At 41.4% G+C, this 26,283-nt stretch overlaps 1 protein-coding gene across 2 annotated transcripts in view; it reads left to right on the top strand.

Moving 5' to 3' along the window:
* tmprss9 (transmembrane serine protease 9) overlaps window positions 1–23,588 on the top strand; it is a 52,541-nt gene extending 28,953 nt beyond the window's left edge. For both annotated transcript variants that reach the window (XM_069927956.1, XM_069927958.1), the window contains exons 8-13: window positions 7,322–7,568; window positions 8,724–8,840; window positions 10,412–10,583; window positions 14,432–14,697; window positions 20,172–20,308; window positions 21,891–23,588. In XM_069927956.1, the coding sequence (XP_069784057.1) occupies window positions 7,322–7,568; window positions 8,724–8,840; window positions 10,412–10,583; window positions 14,432–14,697; window positions 20,172–20,308; window positions 21,891–22,049 (1,098 nt within the window). In that variant the 3' untranslated portion in view covers window positions 22,050–23,588. The remainder of the gene's footprint in view (window positions 1–7,321; window positions 7,569–8,723; window positions 8,841–10,411; window positions 10,584–14,431; window positions 14,698–20,171; window positions 20,309–21,890) is intronic.
* The last annotated feature ends 2,695 nt before the right edge of the window (window positions 23,589–26,283 follow it).

Genomic DNA, 26,283 nt, shown 5'->3' with positions numbered 1-26,283 from the left:
CGGTTTTTGAAACTGATTGTGAAGCAATGATTTTTGCTGACTCATTGCCAGATATAAGAGGACAAAGAATTAGTCCACCATTATCTCCTAAAGAAAAATTTGGTAGCTCTGGAAACGGAAGAAATGGCAGAAATGGGAAAAATGGGAATGGAAAGAGTCTACCTCCTTCTGAAATGGGATCTTCGAGATTAGAATCTTTTGGATGAAAAGAAGAATTTTCTTATTTTATTTTTTCTCTTATTATTATGATACTTGGATGTTACTGATTGTTTGGCTGGGGAGGGGGAGATTTTCACTAAGTTCTTTACTAGTCATCAGCCACTGGTGGGTGATCCACACCCAATTTTTGTTTAGGGGATTACTACATTTTGGTAGTTTTTTTTGGGGGGGGGATTTTTAAAAATTAAAATAAAACTTTTTTCTTAGTTTTTAATTTGTGTTTTTTTATTGGAGGGCCTATATACGTTGATTTGAGTTTTTATATAAAGATATTATTGGTATTTAGTAATAATAGTAGATATGTTGAGGTTTGCTACTTTTAATGTTTGAGGATTAAATAGTACGATTAAACGTAAGCGAACCTTGGCGTATATTAAGAAAATGAAAATTGATATTGCCTTTTTACAAGAAACACATTTGAATGTGAAGGAAAGCGTGAAATTAAAAAGGGATTGGGTTGGGCATGTATATTTTTCTTCATTTAATTCTAGAGCTAAAGGTGTAGCAATTTTGATACATAAAAATTTATCTTTTGAATTACAATCAATGGAGGAAAAGGCAGGATGTATTCTTAAATTGAATTGTAAGATTTTTAGTGAATTTTGGACTTTACTTAATATTTATGCCCCAAATGCAGATGATGAAGTATTTATTTCGGATGTATTTTTATGTTTGGGTCAAGCTAATGATAATATTTTAGTTGGTGGTGATTTTAATTGTGTTTTGGAACCTTCTGAAGAAAGTTAAAAAATCTAAGATGGCAATTCAGGTCCAAGCATTGATGAAACATCTTAATTTAGTAGATATTTGGAGACGTCTTAATCCGACAGAGAAAGATTTTTCCTTTTATTCATCTAGACATGAATCGTTTTCAAGGATTGACTTCTTTTTAGTATTGGCACATTTACAAGGGAAAATACAGCAAGTGTTTTAAAACTTTTAAAAATTAAAAGTAGGGTGATTTCAGATCATTCTCTGTTATATTTTACATATGAAACTTCTGAGAAAATTCAAATACCTTATCGTTGGAGATTTAATACAATGTTGTTAAAAATATGGAATTTATTGATTTTTTTGGAAAAAACAAATTAATTTTTTTTGAAAAAATTCTAAATCTGTTCAAAGTAAGTTTGTATTATGGGATGCTATGAAAGCCTATTTGAGAGGACAAATAATTAGTTATACTTCTAAAATAAAAAAAGAATCGATTAAATCAGTCTTGAATTAGAGAAACAGATCGATGAGTTAGAAAAGGAATTTCAGAAAGATGCTACAGAAGATCAGAAAATAGAATTATCTAGGCTGGAACTGAAATATAATACTTTGCAATCTTATCAATTTGAATGTGTGATTAATAGGACTAAACAACGGTATTACGAATGGGGAGAGAAAGCACACAAGGCAATTAAAGAAAGAACAGATATCGAGAACTATTAATGCTGTTAGACGGAATTCTCTTATTACTTATAAACCTCGTGAGATTAATGATGAATTTTATTCATTTTATAAAAAGTTATATTTCTTCTTTGGCTTGGCTTCGCGGACGAAGATTTATGGAGGGGGTAAAAAGTCCACGTCAGCTGCAGGCTCGTTTGTGGCTGACCAGTCCGATGCGGGACAGGCAGACACGATTGCAGCGGTTGCAAGGGAAAATTGGTTGGTTGGGGTTGGGTGTTGGGTTTTTCCTCCTTTGCCTTTTGTCAGTGAGGTGGGCTCTGCGGTCTTCTTCAAAGGAGGCTGCTGCCCGCCAAACTGTGAGGCGCCAAGATGCACGGTTTGAGGCGTTATCAGCCCACTGGCGGTGGTCAATGTGGCAGGCACCAAGAGATTTCTTTAGGCAGTCCTTGTACCTTTTCTTTGGTGCACCTCTGTCACGGTGGCCAGTGGAGAGCTCGCCATATAATACGATCTTGGGAAGGCGATGGTCCTCCATTCTGGAGACGTGACCCATCCAGCGCAGCTGGATCTTCAGCAGCGTGGACTCGATGCTGTCGACCTCTGCCATCTCGAGTACCTCGACGTTAGGGGTGTGAGCGCTCCAATGGATGTTGAGGATGGAGCGGAGACAACGCTGGTGGAAGCGTTCTAGGAGCCGTAGGTGGTGCCGGTAGAGGACCCATGATTCGGAGCCGAACAGGAGTGTGGGTATGACAACGGCTCTGTATACGCTTATCTTTGTGAGGTTTTTCAGTTGGTTGTTTTTCCAGACTCTTTTGTGTAGTCTTCCAAAGGCGCTATTTGCCTTGGCGAGTCTGTTGTCTATCTCATTGTCGATCCTTGCATCTGATGAAATGGTGCAGCCGAGATAGGTAAACTGGTTGACCGTTTTGAGTTTTGTGTGCCCGATGGAGATGTGGGGGGGCTGGTAGTCATGGTGGGGAGCTGGCTGATGGAGGACCTCAGTTTTCTTCAGGCTGACTTCCAGGCCAAACATTTTGGCAGTTTCCGCAAAGCAGGACGTCAAGCGCTGAAGAGCTGGCTCTGAATGGGCAACTAAAGCGGCATCATCTGCAAAGAGTAGTTCACGGACAAGTTTCTCTTGTGTCTTGGTGTGAGCTTGCAGGCGCCTCAGATTGAAGAGACTGCCATCCGTGCGGTACCGGATGTAAACAGCGTCTTCATTGTTGGGGTCTTTCATGGCTTGGTTCAGCATCATGCTGAAGAAGATTGAAAAGAGGGTTGGTGCGAGAACACAGCCTTGCTTCACGCCATTGTTAATGGAGAAGGGTTCAGAGAGCTCATTGCTGTATCTGACCCGACCTTGTTGGTTTTCGTGCAGTTGGATAATCATGTTGAGGAACTTTGGGGGACATCCGATGCGCTCTAGTATTTGCCAAAGCCCTTTCCTGCTCACGGTGTTATATACATCTGTATATAAAAGTTATATACATCTGAAGGAAAACAGGAAACTGGATCGATTGATTTTTTTTATCACAGTTGAATTTACCGATATTAGAGGATGGAGATATACAGGAGTTAGAAGAACCATTTACTGATTCGGAAATTAAAATGGCTATGCTGGAAATGCCAAATGGTAAATCGCCTGGTGATGATGGATTTTTGGTTGAATTTTATAAAATTTTTATGATGATTTATTTATAGTGTTTGGGGATGTATTACGTCAACTTGGAGAACATTATGATTTACCTGAGTCTTGTTCTAGTGCTTTAATTACAGTAATTCCTAAAAAAGATAGAGATCCTTTGAAGGTATCTTCATATAGACCAATTTCATTGTTAAATGTAGATTATAAAATAATAGCTAAAATATTAGCGAATAGATTGGCTACATTTTTACCAAAGTTGATTCATATTGACCAAACAGGTTTTATAAAGAATAGATATGCTTCAGATAATATTTTGCGAGTGATTAGTTTAATAGATTTCGACAATCTTTAGATCATCCGATGCAGAAAAGGCATTTGATAGAGTTGAATGGAATTTTTTGTTTAAAGTTTTGTAGACATTTAAGTTTGGTCCTTCTTTTATTGGTTGGATTAGGGCTCTATATAGTAAACCGGTAGCTAGAGTATTGAGGAATGGTATGATTTCGGAATCTTTTAAGTTAACTCGAACAACTCGTCAAGGTTGTCCTTTACCACCAGCTTTGTTTGCATTAGTGATTGAACCTTTAGCACAGTTGATAAGACAAAATACACAGATACAAGGTATGAAAGTTTTAGATGAGGAATATAAAATTAATTTATTTGCTGATGATGTATTGGTGTATTTAACAAATCCAGCTCAGTCCCTTTTGCATTTGACGGGGACTTCAACACCTGGACTGGTCCCAACTGCCGAAGCGAGGCAACGACCGCACATTTTTAGTAGGTTGTCAGGGCGCCGGTAGCAGCTTCTCCACCTCCCCTGACCAGGACGTTGGCTGGACTCTAGAAGTTCTTCTTCTTGCTGAGAGATGTTGCCACCTCTCGGAGAGTCTCCCACTTCAGCAATGGGACCATGGCTTATATTACCCAAAAACTGTTTACCCAAGCACCTATTCCCAGCACAGCAAGAAAGTTAAGCGAGCAAGCTAGCATGGTAGGCTTCTATCGAATAACATAATTTTCAGCTTATCACTTTCAATACAATGGTTTATTTTGCATCAAGGCTAGGCCTCTGACAGTCTGTGACCAAAACAAGCAGGAAGATTAAATGTTCTTGGTACACAGATGTCCTTTCGTTAGATAACTGCATCTCTGGCCCCTCGATGGAATTTAGCTTATGTCTGCTGATTCTAAAAAACAAGCAGGTTCTCAGCCTTGCAGAAGCAAAGTCTGCAAAAGTAAAAAACATGGTTTAAATCTTCCATTACAGAAGCAGATATTGGTTTTACTTTTTCTGAAGAGGATTGGTTAGATATCTGTTATGATAGTGTAACTAGATTGATAAATGCACGTAATGCAATGATTAATTACAATTTTTTACATCAATTACATTTGACACCTGAAAAATTAAATAAATATGGTTTTAATGAATCAGATTTGTGTTTTAGATGTGGTGATACGGTTGGAACTTTTTTTCATGCTGTTTGGTCATGAATACATATACAATCTTTTTGGAAGAAAATTCAATCGTTTTTAGAATATCGATATAAGATTAAAATAGTTTTAGATCCAACAGTATTTTTATTGGGTAGTTTGCAACCTCTGAAAGGCTTGGGATTAGATAAGTTTCAGCTTGCTTTTGTATATTTAGCTTTATCTGTAGTGAAAAAATGTATCGCTAATACGTGGAAAGATACAAATACGATTGATATTAATAGATGGCATAATGAGATGAAATATTGTTTAATAATTGAAAAATTATGTATGTTTTGCATGATAATTATAATTTTTTTATTAATAAGTGGGTGTTATACTCGGAATATTTACATTTCAATTTATATTGATTAGATTTTAATATGTATATTTAACTTTTTTTAATATTCTTTCTTTTTTCTCTTTTTATGGCTCTCCTTAGGAGAGTTGGCTGAAGGGGTGGGGTTCTTTTCTTTTTTTTCTATATATATAAAAGGTTCATGTTCATGTTTAATTGCTGTATATGTCATATATTATTTGTTTTTTGAACAAATAAATAAAGTTTAAAAAAAAAGAGAGAGAGAGAAGCTGGGAAACTGTCTAGATTTTTCTCTGAGTTCTCATCCATCACCTGCTTCTTGGAAACAAAGTTTAAATACAGCTCATGACACCACAGAGATCGAGAACTGTTTCTTCCAAGCAGTCCAGGAAATGTCAGACTGACCATCTTCATCAAAAATATGATAGCTGAATAAAAGGACTTTCTGTGTCTCCTGAAACATCAGGGTAGATAGTAATTATCTTTTGAAATAATTCCCACAACTGAAGTGAATGTACTGCAATCAGCAGTGTTTCTTCTAAACAGGAAATGTGATGTAAAAGATTGTTTTGCATGCTAGTGTCTGGAAGATAGCTGAAGGCTGACTCCATTACTTAAATTGCCTGTACTGACTGCTTTAGCCTCCGCGTTGGTGTATTTGGTATTCTTTTCGCCAGAGATATGGTCCAAGGATTGGTCACTGTGTTTTTGTAATCACCTTGTTGGTGGAACTAGTCCTACCGGTTTTCAAATGTTTCTGACAGAGGAAAAAGAAGGTTTGGATTTTTAGTAATCCGGCTCCTGGGGCCTTTACACAGAAATGAGTGCCCAGAGGTAATGTCAGGGAAGAGCAACTTTAACTTCCATTTAACAATGTCAATATTTGAATACAGGTCAGACAGCGCATTTGGGTAATGCTGTGTCTGGACTTTCAAGATATTGCATACTTTTGACTAAAACCTGATATTCTTTGAAAATATGGAGTCTAATGCATTGTGGTGGTACACCACCAGCCTACTGCAGGGGGCAACCTCTGTATCTGCAGGAGTGTAAGGGGATAGGACAACAACTGGCCGGCTGTCAATCAGTCGGCCTGAATGGATCAAGCCCCACCTGGTCGGGTGTCGATCACCCCTCTGGGATATTAGCCTGCGCCGGCCTCCCGAGGCCTCACACAGAGTTGCTGCAGCCACAGCTAGCTGGCTCTGTGGAAGTCTTTGTGGATTGAAGCCTGTTGTACAGTCTTTACCTTTTGTGTGTCTGATTCTGTCTAACAGCACACCACATGCATGACTCAAGACATGCTTCTAATGTCTTCTTTCTGGAAATTTGCTCAACCAAGTTCACAAACCCTTGGATCGATTATTGACTACCAGTCTAGGAGTTGGATGCACAAACTATTTGCACTCTTTGAATACTTTCAGCACTGGCCAGTCCCCTTCTTACTGATAAATTGTAGCATACCCCAATCAGCTCTTTTTTTCATTCATCTCCCTTAACTCTTCCATGCTTGTCTTTAACCTTCTCCTCTGCCTTTACTTCACCACCCATATTTCCTGTCTTATGCCCTCCCAATGTCATCCCTCCATTCTCTTCTCCTCCTCTTCTCTATTATGCAGAACTATTATACTCTACAAAAATAAGAACTCAAAATGGTTTTGGGTTGCAACAACAAAAAAAGTTATGTTAGAAACTATCAGATATGGTCATCAGTGAAGGTGGGAGTCTCTCAAGATGACTGCATTAAGATGGTCCAAAAGGCCTTCTTTGTCTCCTTATTTGAACTTGCTGCTGTAATTTTGTGTGGATTTTGATGATACTAGATTTATATGGGAGGCAGGCATGTATAAATGAAATATTTATTTTGTAATAAAGTTCACACGTCCAGATACAATGGAGGAGTCTCTCCTTATGGATAGATAATGGGATTTAAGGTTGGTAAATCTCACTTGCGTATCTTAGAAACTTTTCTTCGATTAATTCTGTGGAAGTTTCCCTGCACTGGGATAATACATTAAACTTCACCCAGCTTAATAAAGTCAGTGAGAGCAGAGTTCATGCCAATTTATTTCAGATAACTTTGAACCCTGCACACTGTTTCTAATTTGTTTTGCTACACCTCATTATGTATTCTAACTCCAATCTGGAAATTACTCTTTGCAGCACATTCTGACGATGACAGAGGGAATCCCTGAACTGTGGAAATGCTCAAGGCTTCACTTTCAGAGATTTAATCATTTCTGCTGTGTATTCCCTTTCTGTAGGGTGACTCTGGTGGTCCACTAGTTTGTGAGGAGGCACCAGGCAAGTGGTTCCTTGCAGGCATTGTGAGCTGGGGAGAAGGATGTGCCCGACCAGACAAACCTGGCGTTTACACAAGAGTGACTGTGATCCAGGTGTGGGTCTTGCAAACAATGATGCTGTCAAACGTGATTGATCCTTCCGTCGAGACCAAAACTGAACCGATCACTTCAGTAGAAACTACCACCATGAAGTTGAGATTACCAATAGGTGGGTTCTCACAATGCTGCCTGGTTGTACAAAGAGAGCCTGTGTGTGTGTGTGTGTGTGTGTGTGTGTGTGTGTGTGTGTGTGTGTGTGTGTGTGTGTGTGTGTGTGTGTGTGTGTGTGTGTGTGTGTGTGTCCATAGGAGCACTTTGCTGTTCTCATATCATTTCCCCATACATTCCAAACACTGCATTCCTAATTTCAAGGGGGCAATTGCCCTCCTCTAAGTTTTCATTAGCCACTGGCTGCAGGGAAATCAGCTGTGGCTCCCGCTCTGGATCACTGGCTAGTGCTCTGGAATGCAGGCAAGGTTCCTGCTCCTCCTGCTCTGGATTACTGGGTGTGATGTTGAGTTTACTGGAGACCCCTAACCCACATCTTGGCACAATTATGTGAACCCCACACCAACATTATTTGGGGTAGTAATTGTTCTACATTGTACTGTTGACTCAACAGTGAATACAAGGTTTTTTCATTAACTCATACCAAATTCCCGGGATTGACAAGGACATGTAATAGAGTCGTAATGTTTCACAGCATGGAAATAAGCCCTTTGGCCCAACTAGTCCAACCAAATTATCTATTTAAGCTAGACTCATTTGCTTGTGTTTGGCCATTATCCTTTGAAACTTTTCATCCATGTACCAGTCTAGATGTCTTTTCACTTCCCCAGGCAACTCATTCCATACACACCCTCTGTGTGGAAAAGATACCTCTTTTTCAATCTTTCCCCTTTCACTTTAAATCTATTCCCTGCTGTTTTAGTCTCCCCTACCCCATGACAATTTACCTCATCTATGCCTTTTGTGATTTTATGCTCCCACGCATCAGCTTCCCTGATCTGAAGGAGGATTGATGCCCCACCCCATTCCCCTCCCTTCATGACTTCCCGGTTTCCTTCATCCCCATTTCCTTGAGGCAGTTGTCTCTGTCGGTGTTGTAAATTCCTAGCATGTAGTCTGTGAGAAATCGCTTCACTACAATGTAGTTCGAATATACCTCAATGAGAGCTTATAACGGGTGGGAAAGAATGAGGCAGGTCCACAATACTTCTTCCCTCATGCAATTTGAGAGAGGGATGGCGGTGACAAAGGCTGTATACGGGATTATAAGCATTGTCCAAAAAAATTAGATTAATATTATTCTTTCATGTTTCAGAAGTTTACTGTACAGACTCTACTTTTAAGTGTTCTAACAACGGCTGCATCGATAAACACAATGCTGAATGTGATGGTGTGACAGATTGTACTACAGGCTCTGATGAGTTAAACTGCAGTGAGTACAATCACCTCATTTTATGGGATTGTAGACTGGGAGCAAAAGTCTGTCCTGATAACAATCACTAATAACAGCACCAGATGACTATTGTTTCTTGACTTGCACTTGCAAGCCTTGGAAAGAATAGCTCAATTATTGAAGTGGTGAAGGTCACACCCTCTTGAGAACTCTTAAGTATACAGAGTTTAGAAATCACTTTGTGCCATCGATTGGCATTAGGACATTTTAGATCACCCAAATTTTATGAATGTTGCATAAGGAGTGAGATCATTCATTGTGAAATTCACGGTTGGCAATTGCAATAGTGTGTCAGCTCAACGTCCCTGTCAACGTGCTCAACAGGTAGAGAGAACAAAGGTCCTACCAAAATAAGAAATTCATTTCACAAGAGAGAACTCAGCAGCTTCTTTCCCACTGCCATCTATTCTTACACTTTTTAAAATTTAAATTTAGTCTTACAGCTCGGTAACAGGCCATTTCAGCCCATGAGTCCATGCCGTCCAATTTACACCCCATTAACCTGCATCCCTGGTACGTTTAGTACGGTGGGAGGAAACCCACACAGACATGGGAAGAAACTCCTTTCAATAAGGGCAGGGTTAGAACACCGATCCTGAATGCTCGTGCTGTCAAGGCGTTGCGCTAACCACTAGGCCAACCGTGCTGCCCCTGAATGATGAACAGACCAAAGACACTGACTTACTTTGAATTTTCATGCACTATTTTAATTTATTTTTGTAAGGTGGTTTATATAAATATTTGGTACAAAACAACAAATTTTGTAACTTGTTCATGACAATAAATTTTGATTCTGAAGAAATCCAGAAAAATGTGCAAAATGTTCTCTTCTATGATTTTCAATTGAATGCTATGTATTTTTTTGGTGGAATATGAATGAAGTTGGAGCCAACGACTTGGTCAAAGGTAAAACCTCAGGACACTGATGGTGAGGGGATATAATGAAAATAAAACCATGGGTTGTCAAATGCAGATGTTGAACTCTTCCTTGCCAGAGATAGTCATCATCTAGCCCTTTAGTGGCAGGAAGGTGACACCAATATGCTATCAGTACACACTTGTTAATATGACTGAGAGCCAGTGTGAGGATCTCTGTACCTCACATTGAAAGTCATGGCATGCTAGTGTGAACATCACCAATGAGCAGAACTGAATACGCATCAGAGCATGAGCTCATTTACAATTGGCCAACAATTGGGGGCAGCCCGGTTGGCGAAGCAGTTAGTGCAGCACCTTTCACAGTGCCAGCGATCGGGACTGGGGTTTGAATCCCGCGCTGTCAGTAAGGAGTTTATACGTTCTCCCCGGGTCTGCGTGGGTTTTCTCCAGGAGCTCCAGTTTCCTCCCACCGTTCAAAATGTACCGGGGGCTGTCGGTTAATGGGGTGTAAATTGGGCAGCACGACTCATGGGCCAAAATGGCCTGTTACCGTACTGTCTTAAAATAAAATGTACTTGGTGCTCTTCATTCAATTTCAATCTAATTTTAATGCTGCTTTTTAAATTTTCTGGTGCCTTACATCCTGTAACTGAGACCATTTTTGTTTGTAGATTGTGGAGACACACCTCTAATGGTCGGTACGAAAATTGTGGGAGGAGTCAGCAGCTCCCTTGGCGAGTTTCCCTGGCAAATCAGTCTGCATAAAGTGTGGACTGGGCATGTGTGTGGAGGAACTCTCATCTCTCCCAGCTGGGTGGTCACTGCTGCCCACTGCTTTTTAAAGTATGTAAAGAGTTTCAGATGGAAACAGAGCCCATATTGGTGTGTGTAACTATAGCTGTGAGCACAGGTACAATGCCCATAAGTGCCCTCATCGTCAGTATTCTCATGTGCCCTTGTTGAGCAGAAACACCAAAGTTCTATTTCAGATGTTTCAATCATCCCCTCCCACTCCTAATGTGTCAACCTTTCCTCATCAGATCACCTGCTACTTTTGAGGTTATTGATCTAGGAAGCCTTCTCTGAACTTTATTAATAGAGTAACATCCACAAAATAAAGTGGTCAAAACTGTATTCCAGATATGCTCATTAATGTATGTTTATATTCAGTTCCCCTGATACTAAAGCATAATCTTTTAGTTTTACCTACAGACCAGCCTTTTGCAAATTACCCACATCCCTCTGCATCTGAGCTCTGTAATGCCGTACCATTTCAATAATGTCTCACCATGGCCATGAACACACTTACTGTGGCAATGAGTGGACCCATTAAAGCAGTAAGCACTCATATCATTGACTAAAAGTGCACCCATTTACGGCATGAGCAGACTTATCATTCACTGTGAGCGCACCCATCTTGATCTATGAACACACTGACCATAGCCATGATCACCTCCACCATAACTGTCAGCACATCAAACATAACTGTGAGTATCCTCAACACATGTGCTGGGAAGATATCTGCTATAAATATGCCCGTCTTTGCTCGGAATAGACTTTCTTGCACACAGCATTCCATTACTATGTCCCCACCAACCAAAGTTACCGTAACCAAAGTTACCCTGTAACCATGACTACACATATATTCATGTGAGCACAGCAGTGTACATATGAAGGATAACTTTGTTTATACATAGAGCAGTGCAGACAGTCTTATATAGCAATGTGTCGACAAATTTGTGTATACTCTACCATGTTGCTAACATTAGAAGTTATAAATCTCCATTACAGTTCTGTTTGTTTGATCAGATTTTATATTTGCAAACTGTAAATTTTTAACCTGGTCACTGGACATTTCCTTGTCAAAGCTTGTCAAAGCTGCCAACCAGTCTTCTCTGCCACTGACCTCCTACACATGGAGGTAAAACACAGGATTCTGTTGACACCGTGGTTAAGTGAAAAAACACACAAATGCTGGAGAAACTCAGCAGGTCAAACAGTGCCTTTATGTAACTTTATACATCACCAACGTTTCGGGCCTGGCTCTTCATACAAGGATATAGAATAAAATGCCGTTGAGGTCTGGTGTGAGATGCTCAATATCCAGTTATTCTTGTCTGGGTGAAACAATTAGGTGAGGCAGGATTGGGTTCAATTGTGTCTGTTTAAATAATCTTGTAACTATCCCAGTGTGAACCCGTGCAGAAGAAATGATGGTGGCAGCTTGCTTACGTGGAACTTTGCCTCATTAAGAGTTGTACTTCAGAAAACAGAAATAAATTGTCTTTCTTTGGCTTGGCTTCGCGGACAAAGACTTATGGAGGGGTATGTCCACTTCTGCTGCAGGCTCGTTCGTGACTGACAAGTCCGATGCGGGACAGGCAGGCACAGTTGCAGCGGTTGCAAGGGAAAATTGGTTGGTTGGGGTTGGGTGTTGGGTTTTTCCTCCTTTGTCTTTTGTCAGTGAGGTGGGCTCTGCGGTCTTCTTCAAAGGAGGTTGCTGCCCGCCGAACTGTGGAGCGCCAAGATGCACGGTTGGAGGCGAGATCAGCCCACTGGCAGTGGTCAATGTGGCAGGCACCAAGAGATTTCTTTAAGCAGTCCTTGTACCTCTTCTTTGGTGCACCTCTGTTTCGGTGGCCAGTGGAGAGCTCGCCATAGAACACGATCTTGGGAAGGTGATGGTCCTCCATTCTGGAGACGTGACCCGCCCAACACAGTTGGGTCTTCAGCAGCATGGATTCGATGCTTGTGGACTCTGCCAGCTCAAGTACTTCGATGTTGGTGATGAAGTCATTCCAATGAATGTTGAGGATGGAGCGGAACAGCGCTGATGGAAGCATTCTAGGAGCCGTAGGTGATGCCGGTAGAGGACCCATGATTCGGAGCCGAACAGGAGCGTGGGTATGATAACGCCTCTGTACACGCTGATCTTTGTGAGTTTCTTCAGCTGGTTGTTTTTCCAGACTCTTTTGTGTAGTCTTCCAAAGGCGCTATTTGCCTTGGCGAAGCTTTTGTCTATCTCTTTGTCGATCCTTGCATCAGATGAAATGGTGCAGCCGAGGTAGGTAAACTGGTTGACCGTTTTGAGTTCAGTGTGCCCGATGGAGATGTGGGGGGGGGGCTGGTGGTCATGGTGGGGAGCTAGCTGATGGTGGACCTCAGTTTTCTTCAGGCTGACTTCCAGGCCAAACATTTTGGCAGTTTCCGCAAAACAGGACGTCAAGCGCTGGAGAACTGGCTCTGAATGGGCAACTAAAGCGGCATCGTCTGCAAAGAGTAGTTCACGGACAAGTTGCTCTTGTGTCTTGGTGTGAGCTTTCAGGCGCCTCAGATTGGAGAGACTGCCATTCGTGCGGTACCGGATGTAAACACCGTCTTCATTGTTGAGGTCTTTATTGGCTTGTTTCAGCATCATGCTGAAGAAGATAGTAAAGAGGGTTGGTGCGAGGACGCAGCCTTGCTTCACGCCATTGTCAATGGAGAAGGGTTCGGAGAGCTCATTGCTGTATCTGACCTGACCTTGTTGGTTTTCGTGTAGTTGGATAACCATGTGGAGGAACTTGGGGGGGGCATCTGAGGCGCTCTAGTATTTGCCAAAGCCCTTTCCTGCTCACGGTATCAAAGGCTTTGGTGAGGTCAACAAAGGTGATGTAGAGTCCTTTGTTTTGTTCTCTGCACTTTTCTTGGAGCTGTCTGAGGGCAAAGACCATGTCAGTCGTTCCTCTGTTTGCGCGAAAGCCACACTGTGATTCTGGGAGGACATTTTCGGTGACACTAGATATTAGTCTATTAAGGAGAATCCTAGCGAAGATTTTGCCTGCAATGGAGAGCAGAGTGATTCCCCTGTAGTTTGAGCAGTCTGATTTCTCACCTTTGTTTTTGTACAGGGTGATGATGATGGCATCACGAAGGTCCTGAGGCAGCTTTCCTTGGTCCCAGCAGAGCATGAAAAACTCATGCAGTTTGGTATGCAGAGCTTTTCCGCCTGCCTTCCAGACCTCTGGGGGAATTCCATCCATACCTGCTGCTTTGCCACTTTTCAGTTATTCAATTGCCTTATATGTCTCTTCCCGGGTAAGGACCTCATCCAGCTCTAGCCTCAAGAGTTGTTGAGGGAGCTGGAGCAGGGCGGATTCTTGGACTGAGCGGTTGGCACTGAAAAAGGATTGGAAGTGTTCTGACCATCGATTGAGGATGGATATCTTGTCGCTGAGGAGGACTTCACCATCTGAGCTGCGCAGAGGGCTTTGGACTTGGGGTGAGGGGCCCCTGAAGTCGCCAATATCGGTGCTAAGCTGGGTTCGTTTGGCGAGGCTAGTCCACCACTCATTTTGGATCTCCTGGAGTTTGCGCTGAAGGTGGCTGCATGCGAGACGGAAGGCTCATTTTTTCTCTGGCCAGGAAGGCTTTGCAAGGTGGGCAGATCGCTTCTTTGCCAGCAGCTCCTGGATTTCCTGGTTGTTTTCGTCAAACCACTCCTTGTTTTTCCTGGAAGAGAAGCCCATTACCTCTTCAGTGGATTTCAGTATGGCCATTTTCAGCTGATCCCAGAGGGTGCAGGGTGGAAGGAGTGCAGACAACAATCCCAGTAGATCACATTGATTGGGGGCTGGGAGGAGGGAGGTACCAGCGACCCTTTCTGCCACTCTGTCAAAAAGCAAATGTTTGACCAACCTCTCTTTTTGCAGTCAGGATGATCCAGCTTATTGGTACGGTTACCTGGGAACAGTGCGCCGCACTGGATTCAATGGCACCAAAGTAAAGTTTAAACGCATCATCATTCACTCCTCCTTCAGTGCATTCAGTCTGGATTACGATATTGCCCTTCTGGAACTGTCTAAGCCTGTCACCCTCTCCAAAATCATTCAGCCTGCCTGTCTACCCTCATCCTCTCACAGGTTCTCAGATGGAATGAAATGTTTCATTACAGGCTGGGGTGCTATGAAAGAAGGGGGTAAGTAAGCAGCAATGCTTTGAGCGTTTGTTTATCTCAACATTATGGTGTACAATTGGGATTGGGCCATTTTCATGATCGGGAGGGACCAATTTATAGCAGATGAAATTGAAACATGATTTGATGGAATATTTAAAATCATCAAGGAACTAGACAGAGTGAATAAAGAAAAATGTTTCCTTTGTTAAAAGGGTCTAAAACAATGGTTCTCAACCATTTTCTTTGCCTCACATTACCACTTTAGCTGATCCCCATACCGTCAGTGCTCCATGCTGAGCAAGGGATTGCTTAAGATGGGATGTGAGTGGGAAGGGAAGATTGAGAACTACTGTTCTGATTGACTCGTTATGTGCCCAGTTTCATGTCTCCAAAGGAAACGGGCCGTTAATAATATTTCTCAAGCAAAATATCTCAGTAACAATTGGGTCTGGAGCAGTGATTCTCAACCTTCCCTTCCAATGGTTGTTTTAGACCCTTTTTACAGGGAAGGGCTTTGGCAAATACTAGAGCGCCTCACACCCCATCTTAAGCAATCTCTTACTCATCACAGTGCACTGGTGGCATAGGGTACGTGAGTGGAGAGAAAAGGTTGAGAACCACTGGTCTAAAACAAAGGTGTACAGTGATTGGCAAAAGAACCAGTATGAGAGAGAAGAAAAACTACTGCACGGTGAGTTGTTATGAGCTGGAATTAATTACCTGTAGGATGGTGGGGAAAAAAAGGGAATCTGATCGATACACAAGAGGGGGAAAAATTGCAAGGGTCCACAGAAAAGGCAATGTGAGCCACTTCCTGGGCTGTTCGTATAGAAAGCTGGCTCAGGCTTGTGCTGTGACATTTCTATAATGGTATCTTTTATACCTTATATTAAAAAAAATGGTGGCATCGCTGCGGCAGCTATAACAGTAGCTCTGCCGGTGGTCCAGACCCAGGAGATCAAAGGCACAGCACTAACCTGAAGGGTCCAACTGCCCGTTCCTATGCAGGTTCCTCCGTACAGGCTTTAATCAGCCTACTGAAGTGGCCGATGGTATTTTGTCAGTGAAATCCTGCAACCACGGAGGTCTGTGCCCAAGATGGTGGCTGCCTGTGCTCAGCGGCGACCAAGAGGGGTTGAGAACTTCAGGGTAGCAGCGGACTGGCGCAGGGCACCAAAAACGGGGAGAACACCCCCGTTGAAAAGGTGAAGCAGAGACGACCCTACACAGAAGGGTGACCACAGCAGCAAACCCAGTGATGGGCCAATCGGCTGAGGGACTTTGCGGTTGAAGGACCCACACAAGCTGCGAGCTGCTGGGAACCATTGAAACTGGGATTTGAGCGGGTGATGAGGACAAGAAGGGCTTTGGGTGCTGAAGGCTTCCTGATCGTGTTGGAGGTTGGTTTGGATCTGGAGCTCGGGTTGCAGATGGATCTGAGCGGCTGCAGAGGCTGAGCGAGTGGCTGGAGGGGAATCCATGGGCATTCAGTCTCTGAAGGGACTCTCTTTTGCTTCTCTTTCTCTTGTACTGTAAGGGGCGCCAGATGACACTAATGGTGACTCTTTGTCTGCCTTTGTTCTGTACGATTACTTGACAATAATCTTAAAACTTGAAATGTCTGCCTGCCATTAAAATGGCCTGAAGAGGGAGACTGAGAGTTCAAACAAGGAAGACAGTGCAACCATAAGATAAGGGACACAAAAATGAGTGTGAAACAGGCACCAAAGGAAAAGACAAAGTTAAAAATGGATGAAACACAAAAAGGATCAAAACAATTATAAAATCTTTAGATCCAAAGATCTTTTTTATTGGTGATGTTAGCGAAATGGGTTTGTTTTATAAATTAGATGAATTTCAAATGGCATTTTTGAGATTAGCTTTAGCAGTGGTGAGGAAATGTATAGCTATTTCATGGAAAGATCAAATGGATCTTAATTTACAAAGATGGCACTTGGAAATAAGATTATGTATTCCATTGGAGAAGATACCTTATAATTTAAGGGATAAATATTATGTATTTAAAAGGATTTGGAGCCCATATTTGGATTATTTTAATTTGAAAATTTAAGGCTAGTCTTGAGTGCCACTAGGTCTCCTTATATCGTAAATGAATGGCGTTTGGGGTTCTCCTCACCTTTTACTTTTTCTATTTTTTCCTTTTCTTTTTCTTTTTTTAGGGGGTAGGGGGTTTAGAGGTAGGATAGAGGGAGAGGGTAGTTTTAGGGTTGGGTTTTTTTTTGGTAGGATTTTCTGTAGACGATACAGAGATCAGGAAGGGAATGCGCACAGTGGCAGAACGTTGGCAAAAGCAGGAGGAAATCACAGACAGGAGAAGGGTTCAGAAGGTGCATAGAAAGGGAAGGGATAGTGGGAGAGAGAAGCCAAAAAGGAGAAGCAAGCTGCAGAGAGAGGAAGCCGAGGGGTGGAAGCCACAGCGGTTAGGAAGAGGGTGCAGAAAATGGCTGGAAGATGTGCACAGCAGGAGGAGTGTGTGGAAACATGAGGAGGGTACATTGCAGAAAGTGAGGGGCATGGTATGGTGCAGAGAGCATGGGAGGGAGAGAGGGTGCAGAGGACAGGAGAATGCTAAAGACTGGGTGGCGTCACGGAGTTGGAGGAGAATGTTGGATAAGGATTCTATATGTATTAGTTAGTGAGGAATGTTTTTGTTTGTTTCGAGATTTCTGCAGCAGAATGCCATGGAATTCAATTGTATAAATCATTTCTGATTAAAATGTTAAAAGTAGCCACTGGTATATTCTTGCATCTCATGTACTGTACCGAGGCAGTACTCTGGTTATAAACACCTGTTAATTCCCATCTTCTTTGTCTGTGCCCTTTATCATTATGAAAAATTCTAGTCAGATCCACCTCGGCCTTCTACAGTCCAGGGAAAACAATCCAATCTGTCGTCATAAGGGAGACACTTCATCCCAAGCAACATCCTGATGAATCTCTTCTACATCATCTCCTGAGTTATCTCATCCTTTCCATACTGTGAACCAAGCCACACACAATATTAAAGAGATGATTCATCAATGTCTTATAAAAGCTGCACGGAACTTCCCTGCTCCTATATTCCACGCCTCAGCCAATGAAGACTAGCATTCAATATGCCTTCTTTACCACACTATTCACCTTCAGAGACTTTTGGGCTTGTACAAGTCACCTTGTTCCTCATTCCCCATTCATTGTTTATGTCCCATCCTATTTTTTGACCTCCAAAATGCATCACCTTGCACTTAATCAAGATTAAATTTAATCAGCCATTGCTCTGTCCAACTCATCAACTGATCTGTAAAATAATTCTGGAAATAAGTATAAAAACCTATTTGGTTCAGGAAAGAAATCTTCCACTTCCACCTGCTCCAGTTCCACAAATGTGCTTGATCCCTAACTAGATCACAAGATATAAGAGCAGAAGTTGGCTAATCGGCCCGTCGGGTATGCTCTGCCATTTAACCATGAGCTGATCCTTATCACTCAGCCCCACTCCTTGGCCTTCTTCCTGTAACCCTCGATGCCCTGACTAATCAAATACCTGTCAATTTCTGTCTTAAGTACATCCAACAAGTTCCACAGACTCACCACCCTATTGCTAAAGAAATTTCTCCGTGTTTATGTTTTAAATTGACGCCCTTTTATCCTGAAATTGTGGTCTCTTGTGGCCATAGGAAACAACTTTGTCACATCTACTCTGTCCAGGCCTTTCAGCATTCAAAATGTCTTTGTGAGGTACCTCCCTCATCCTTCTGTACTTTAACGAGTACAGTCCAAGAACTGACAAACATTCCTCATATACTAACCTTTTCATTCCTGGTATTCTAATAAATCTCTGAATCCTCTCCAATGCCAGCATATCCTTTCATAATGCACCCAAAACTCTACTCAAGTGAGGTCTCACCAGCACCCTATAGAGTCTCAACATTACATCCCTGCTCTTGTATGCTATCCCTCGAGAAATGAATGCCAACATTGTATTTGCCTTTTCACCACTGACTCAACTTGGAGGTCAACCTTTAGGGTATCCCGCACTCCCAAGTCCCTTTGCACCTCCAAATTTTGAATTTTCTCCCCTAATTTTCTTCCCATCTATTTCTTGTACCAAAATGTATGACCGTACACTTCCCAACGTTGTATTTCATCTGCTATCCCTTTGCCCATTCTCATGATCTATTCAAGTCTCTCTGCAGCCCTTCAGTATCCTCAGCACTGCCAGTTTTACTGTCTATTTTAGTGTCACTTGCAAATTTAGCCACAAGGCCATCTATTCCAGTATCCAAATCATTTATATACAACATAAAAAGAAGCAGCCCCAATACTGACCCATGTGGAACACCACTAATAACAGGCAACCAACCCGAATAGGATCCCCTTATTCCCACTCTCTGTTTTTTCCCTATTAACCAATGCTCTACCCATGCTAGAATCCTTCTTGTAATCTCATCTTGTAAAGCAGCCTCATATGTGGTACCCCTTGTCAAAGGCCTTTTGAAAGTCCAAGTACACAACATCCACTGCTTCTCCCCTGTCTGTCCTGTTTGTTATCTCTTCAAAAAATTGTAATAGATTTGTCAGGCATGATTTTCCTTTAAGGACACCATGCTGACTTGGACCCATCTTGTGATGCTCCTGTAGGAACTCTGTAACCTTACCTTTGACAATTGATTCCAACAACTTCCCAACTGCTGATGTCAGACTAATAGGTCTATAGTTTCCTTTCTGCTGCTTCCTTCTTTTCTTTAATAGCAGAGTGAAATTTGCGATTCTCCAGTCCTCTGGAATCATGGCAGAATTCATTGATTCCTGGAAGATCATTACCAAATCCCTTCACCATCTCTACAGCTGCCTCCCTCAGAACTTGAGTGTGTATTCCATCTGGTCCAGGAAACCAGTAGTTCTCAATCTTTTTTTCCCCCACTCACTTTAAGTAATTCCTATGCCATCGTGAGTGGGAAGGAAAGGTTGAGAATCACTGCTCTAGACTCAATTGTTACTGAAATATTTTGCTTGAGAAAAATTGTCATTTCCTTTGGAGTTATGAAACTGTGCACATAATGAAACAACTAGGTACGATTAAAACAGTGGCTTTCAAACTTTTTCTTCTCACCCACATACCACCTTAAGGAATCCCTTACTAATCACAGAGCACCTATGGCATAGGTGAGTGGAAAGAAAAAGGTTAAGAACCTCTGCTTTAGGCCATTGAAACTATTATTTAAATTAAATTGCAATTAAAGATGTATAGTAAACACTTGCATGGTTAGTATTGACAGCATCCAGTGTACAAATACATGAAATAAAAAAACCCTTCTATGGAAATGCAAAACTTAGATGAGAATTTACATAAACAAGAATTTCTGTTAAATGCTGGGCTGTACTTCGATGGTTGTTTTACAAAATGTAAACACATTGGAGCTTGAGTCCTGGCGTAAGATTTCAGTAACTATAATTCTCTTACGTTTGACTAATCTACTGTCTTCTCCTTGCAGGATTTTTGTCTTACTTCCTGCAGAAAGCCACAGTGGAAATGATCAGTGATCTCTTGTGTCAGAAACTGTATGGTAGCCAGATCTCTTCCAGAATGCTCTGTGCTGGGAAAGTGGCTGGAGGAGTGGACTCGTGTCAGGTAAACTATCCAAGATCTTGCACCAGAACTTGGGAAAGATGATGTAGCGCAAGGTAATATCAAATTCTTAGAGTGCTAGAAAATAATGACCTCCAAAATAGAAATTCTGTTACATGAATAATAATCAATCTGGCCATTTACCTGTTAATATGGGGACTGATCCATTGCTTTAGAGTCTTATTAGTCCAGTAACAGATCTCTTGCCCTTGTTAACATTAATGTAAAGAGCAATCCAATTATTTCAGGTCCCTATTAGTGTTGAACCCGATATTCTTTATTTACTTTGCAAATTTTTGTGCAGTGTATTTTTGAAGTTTTTGCCTAATGCTGGATTGCAGGGAAAGCTCAGTGTTCATGATACATCCCTTGAAGGTGTAGTTCCCATCCTATCAACTCCAGGTATCAGCAGAGGGGAAGGAACCAATTCAGTGCCTTCCCAGTGGTAAAATAAAGAATAAAAGGAAGCATCTATGCGACAAGGACACAAATAAAGAATGTCATCGCCATTCCAGCATGATTTAATTTTTCAACTAACATGAGTTTGTACAATGTAATAATTATGGTTGGAACAGGACTGATTTTGGTCAAATCCTTATTTTATCCCATATTTGTAAAAGAAAATCAGATGGAATATAAAATGTGAATCTGGCCCAATTTTGTCAATTTCCCACTGGTTGAGTTAGGTTACAACTGGGCCTCGAATAGCAGGCAATCACATGGCTTTAGGCAGATGGTGAGAAGGTTGGAAGTTATAGAGGAAAATTATGAAATGGAATTGAGGGATTTGGTATGAGCATGGAAATATTGGCTTGTGGGATATGGTATAATATGAAGAAGTAAGATTCATGGTTTTGGTGAGAATGTGTGTTAATTTGGTTGAAGGATTTAATGAAAAGTTAAGGTCAAGGGAGATGATTATAGTAATGGTATGCATGTGATGGGAAGATTGAGTGATGGACGAGAGAAAGGTAGAGTTGACAGATATGGTTAAGAGGCACTGATCAGTCAGATGACAAGATGGCAGACGAGGCTGAATCCACTTTTCACCTCCTGCCTCTCGTTGATACACTTTGTCCTGATCCAAGGTCTTAACCCAAAGTACTGACCATCCTTTTGCCTTCACATAGGCTTCCTGACCTACTGAATTAATTCAGCAATTTGATTTTTTGCTCCAGATTCCATCTTCTGAATAATTTGTTTGTTCTCATTGTCTATTAGTTAAACTGGAAGCTTTCATTTGTAAATAGATGTACAACTTCAATCAAATGCCTCAAATAAGCATAGTCCATTGCAAGTTTCACTAAATATCACGACTACTTGTATACTTCAACAAAACAAAGCAATATACTCAATCCCTATTGTTACACATAGTATTCATTGTTACTGTGTACATTTTAAAATAATCTCTAGATAATATGATCCTAGGTCGGTAGTAACTCATCATCAAGACATAGACTGTTGAACCATGTTCTTACAGAAGGCACAGTGAAACAGGGCATGAGCAGTGTGTACTGAGGTAGTAATTCAACCTGCAACATATTCTTTTGTCTTCCGTATAGTAACACTGAGTTTGTTTTTACAGGGAGATTCTGGTGGCCCATTGGTTTGCAGGGAATCATCAGGAAAGTGGTTCCTTTTCGGAATTACAAGTTGGGGAGAAGGCTGTGCGAGGGCGAATGCACCTGGGGTTTACAGTAAAATCACAGCCCTACGTAGCTTCATTGAGCGTTATGTTTTCTAAAAGGATCTGCCATTATTTCTGATTCACCAGATGCATTGGGTTTCGATTCTGAACATGCTGGGGAATGTGGGACTTGATTTTTGACAACTCGTGATCAGCCCTCTCAGCCTTTAGTTTCTCCAATTGTTTTCTTCGTGAATTAGAATATGGCTTTCATTGAAATATAGGTTACATGAAGGTGAAGTACTGGTCTTTCTTGAAACTGATTCAAGTTTGTGCTTCTTGATTCTGACAAATCAAATGAGAGGATAAGTATCATATTGAATGTAATCAACTTGTGCATAATAACCCCAGAGTTGTCCTTTGTCAGTTTTTGGGAAAATAGGCCCAGATGCAGATGGTGGAATACACAAATAATCTATATTTAGTTGATTCTCTGCACAGCACCGGCATCAAAAATCTCCTTGAGACAGTTTTTCAGATCACTCAATTGAATAGCAAAATACCTGAGAGCTCGCACTGATAAAAAAACTAAAAAGTAGAATTTTGTTTTGGTGATTTTATTGATTGAATATTTCATATGCTATGATCAAGTCATTAACCCATCAACAAGGAGAAAGGAGTTTATATACAGACACAAATGTACATTTAATCACTGACAGTATTTTCAAGGTTACAGTAAGCACATAATCATACTGAGAATTTTATCTTACACATGTATGATATTCAATAACAAATCATAGTTTTCTGGAAGATGAGCATAATTTCCATTATTTAATTGACCCTTTGAATTGAAATAAGCATTTTTCTGTGATTGATAAAGGTGAAGTGCGTTAATATTCCAGAATAATTAATTTTTATTTTCAATATTAAATTTGTTCAATATCAACATGATTTGTATAAAAAGATACTTTTGGGTTGGTTTGAAAACCATTACTTCAAATGAAGCAACAGGAGTAACAGCATTGGTTTTGACACCAAATAATAATAGTTGGAATTTTAAACAGAATAATTCTTACAAATTTTAGGATTTTGACAGCGTCAGTTTCACTCCCTTTTTGGAAGCTTTAATAGGCCCTGGTACTGGAGACCAAGTACGAAGCCTGAAACTGGATTTCTTTTGTTAAATAAACAACATGGGGCTGTTGGAAGCAATCATTTTAACAGAATTCAAGTAAGTGGGTAAATTTACCGCTAACAGAAGAACAATCCCATTGAGGAAAGCAACTGTTATATCTATAGGATCAATATACTAATAGTAAAACATAAATAAAACATTGGTAATGAAAACATAAAGTTAATTGGATAGAAATTGACGGTTACTGAGATCTAGATACAGCATATTCCAGTATGAGAGCCAAATATACAAGGGAATGGGAGGAAAGATAAATATGAAATTGAGGAGCTTGAGGAAAGAGAACGCCACCGAAGGACAGGAAAGTTTTCAAATACTGTGTGAATGTTTTACTATTTTCCTCTGAACTGCCATCTAGTGGATGGTAACTATATATGTACAAATAAAACTTTAACAATGGGCGACTCAAAGCAGCCTGGAGAAAAATAATGGCTCCAAGAAAAGGAAACAATTTACAAAAAGAATTCAAAATAATGTGTGAAGTGTCACATACTCCATAGAGTTAGGGGTTGAAACTGAGTTTCAAGCAATGAATGATGAAAAAGAATCCTGAGGATCATTACAAGTTTCACCTTATAAATTTTCTCCGTTTGAAGAACTCACTTATACGGGTGTGTACATTTAGTCCACTATAAACGATATGATGGCATTAGCTGGGACACAACGATAGGACTTCCTTTTGATCTGAAATGGATATTGTGACTTTTATATGTGGCATGACAAGCACACGTGAAACCAGATCAAAATGTGTTAAGCTGCTTTGTTTTATGGTGTGTGCAGTATAAAGAACAATGAAATGAATTTAACTCAATCTAACTTCTAATAAACCGAACATTTAAAAAAATCCTATACCTGACATGGTTTGATTATTATGAGCTTGGGATCACGTTAACATGGGATAGTGAAATTCTGTGAGAAGGTAGAACAGTAGGGCCAGAATTATTTGTGAACAGTTGGAACAGAATAAATCAAGACACAGTGATCAGGATAACCTGGGTGGTGAGAACATTATGCCTTGTTGTCATTCATATTTCTCTGAAAGATGGCTTCCAGTGGATGAGAAGTGGTCCATGTTTTCCAGTAATGTTGTCCAGTGGGGAAGATAGGTAGAAGGACCTTGCTTGAGAATGTTGACTGTAGCTGTCATCATTCTTGAATTTGAGTGAATGAGTCAACAATGGCTCAGTCTCTGAACACAGGAAAATACAAACACCATCTGCAGAACTCCAGGTCAACTTGTGAATTTCATGTGACTTTTATTGTGAAGTACAGTTACTGTAGGTTGAGCAGTTTCCCCATTGGTTCTGAAGATCAGTTCCACACTCACAAGAAGTTTGGTGTAAGCGAGGTGTAGCATCGTGATGAGAAACATTGAGAAAAACTGGACAATGCTGCAGCCTTACTCGACGTCAATCTTCACTGAGAGTGGCTCTGTTGTAGATGCCTTCCTTCAGGTCATGCCTTGCATGCCATTATGAAGAAAATTTAAGGTGGAAACAAATTTCTATGGGCAGCTGAAATGAAGGAAAATGCTCCACATTCCCCCTGAGCTCCTAGAACTGGACTTCAGTGAGGTAAAAAAGACTAGGATATTTGCTGCTGAACTCAGCATTTCTGAAGGTCACATCCTCTAGTTGGCCGAATTCACTAATTCAGGGAGCAGTTCTTTAGCCTTTGAGGAACTATTAATCCAACCAAATTGTTATGTTAATTACAATTTTATTTTTAATATAGTTCCAAATACCATCAGCTTAATAATAGAGCTCTGGCTGGTCACCCTGCAACTGTGAGCTTTAGATTTCTTGGTGCTTCTGGAGCTCACCATGGAGTGGTTGTGCTTGGTGAGGCCAGTGCACTCACAGCTTAAGTAGATTCAGGAATTTATTACCCTCATTGTTACAGTTCTTTGAACTAGGAAAACCCTCAATCCAAGTGAAGACTAAAACACGAAAATCTCCAGACACCACAACGCTGCAGAAACTCAGTTAGTCAAACAGTGTACTTTATATAGCAAAGATAAAGATACAGGTACGTCCATTCAGGCAACATCCATCCACATACACGTCCGTAATCAGTGGTCCCATAAGAATATTAGAGTTCAGAAATCCCGATTAGAGAACGGGATGTAGTGGACGTAACTGGATGTACACAACTTCCCCCAATCATCACGTGCAACTCATGTTTTTTTTGTATACAAAGGCTTATGTACATATTGTAGAGGACGTCGAAAGAACCAAAGACTTGTTGATCCAAACCAAGGCTTTTATTAACTAAAAGACTGGAGCGTATCACAAGTAGGTCGACCAGTCCAGAATGACCTGTTCTGGCTAAGACTTGCCAGTAGGTGTGGCTACACTCTCAATCACAGTCATCCTACAATACAATCTGTACATATACACATTGGTGATAGAATCTGTACTATCACATTCACCCCTTCTTTGAGAACTGACCCTGGGGTGGATGGAGGTTAGGGGCTGTACTGGTCAGGGGGCCTGACCCGGCGGCAGCCGTTGAGGTCGGGGCTGGGGCCTGGTCAGACATTGCTTTGTGAGGTAGGGTGAACATCATTGTGGCGAGGGTGGGTTGCACCTTCCGCGCTCAGCGTCTGTCCCGTGACATCAGGCACTGCCGCGCGGTGGAGCCCTTGCTCTCATTAGATGAGAGCTCTGAGGAAGAAGTGTTTGAAATGGAGGGTGGCGATTGGGCTTCACATGAGGCACTGTGTTTGACAGTGGCCATTTTGGAGCAACAGAGTACAGCAAAATGGCCGTTTTTAAGGCACTTCTGGCACCTGGCTTTTCTCACCGGGCACTGGGACCTGCTGTGCTTGTTCCTCCCACAGAAATAACACTGGGGTTGCATCGGGCAGCGTAGCGGCAGTAGTAGGGTAGAGGGAGGGCATCCTACTCACATCGGAGTGTCGGGTCCAGCCCCGAGAGTACATGTCCATACTTAAGACCACAGCCTCCATCGTCTCTGCGATCCGGATCACGTCCTCTAGGTTTTCTCCCCCGTGTTCCATCAGGCACTGCTCCACCTCATTCGATCGAACCCCGGCCATATAGGCATCCTGAATTAGATTATCTGTGGTCTCTGCAGCAGTTCTGTCTGTGCAGGCACAGTCCCTGCCCATTGCCCTTAGTGCCTCAATATAAGCTC

Source organism: Narcine bancroftii, chromosome 3, assembly GCF_036971445.1.
Source record: "Narcine bancroftii isolate sNarBan1 chromosome 3, sNarBan1.hap1, whole genome shotgun sequence".
NCBI classification, from domain to species: domain Eukaryota; kingdom Metazoa; phylum Chordata; class Chondrichthyes; order Torpediniformes; family Narcinidae; genus Narcine; species Narcine bancroftii.
The sequence above is the reverse complement of the archived record's forward strand: the minus strand, read 5'-3'. Positions and strand labels throughout refer to the sequence as shown.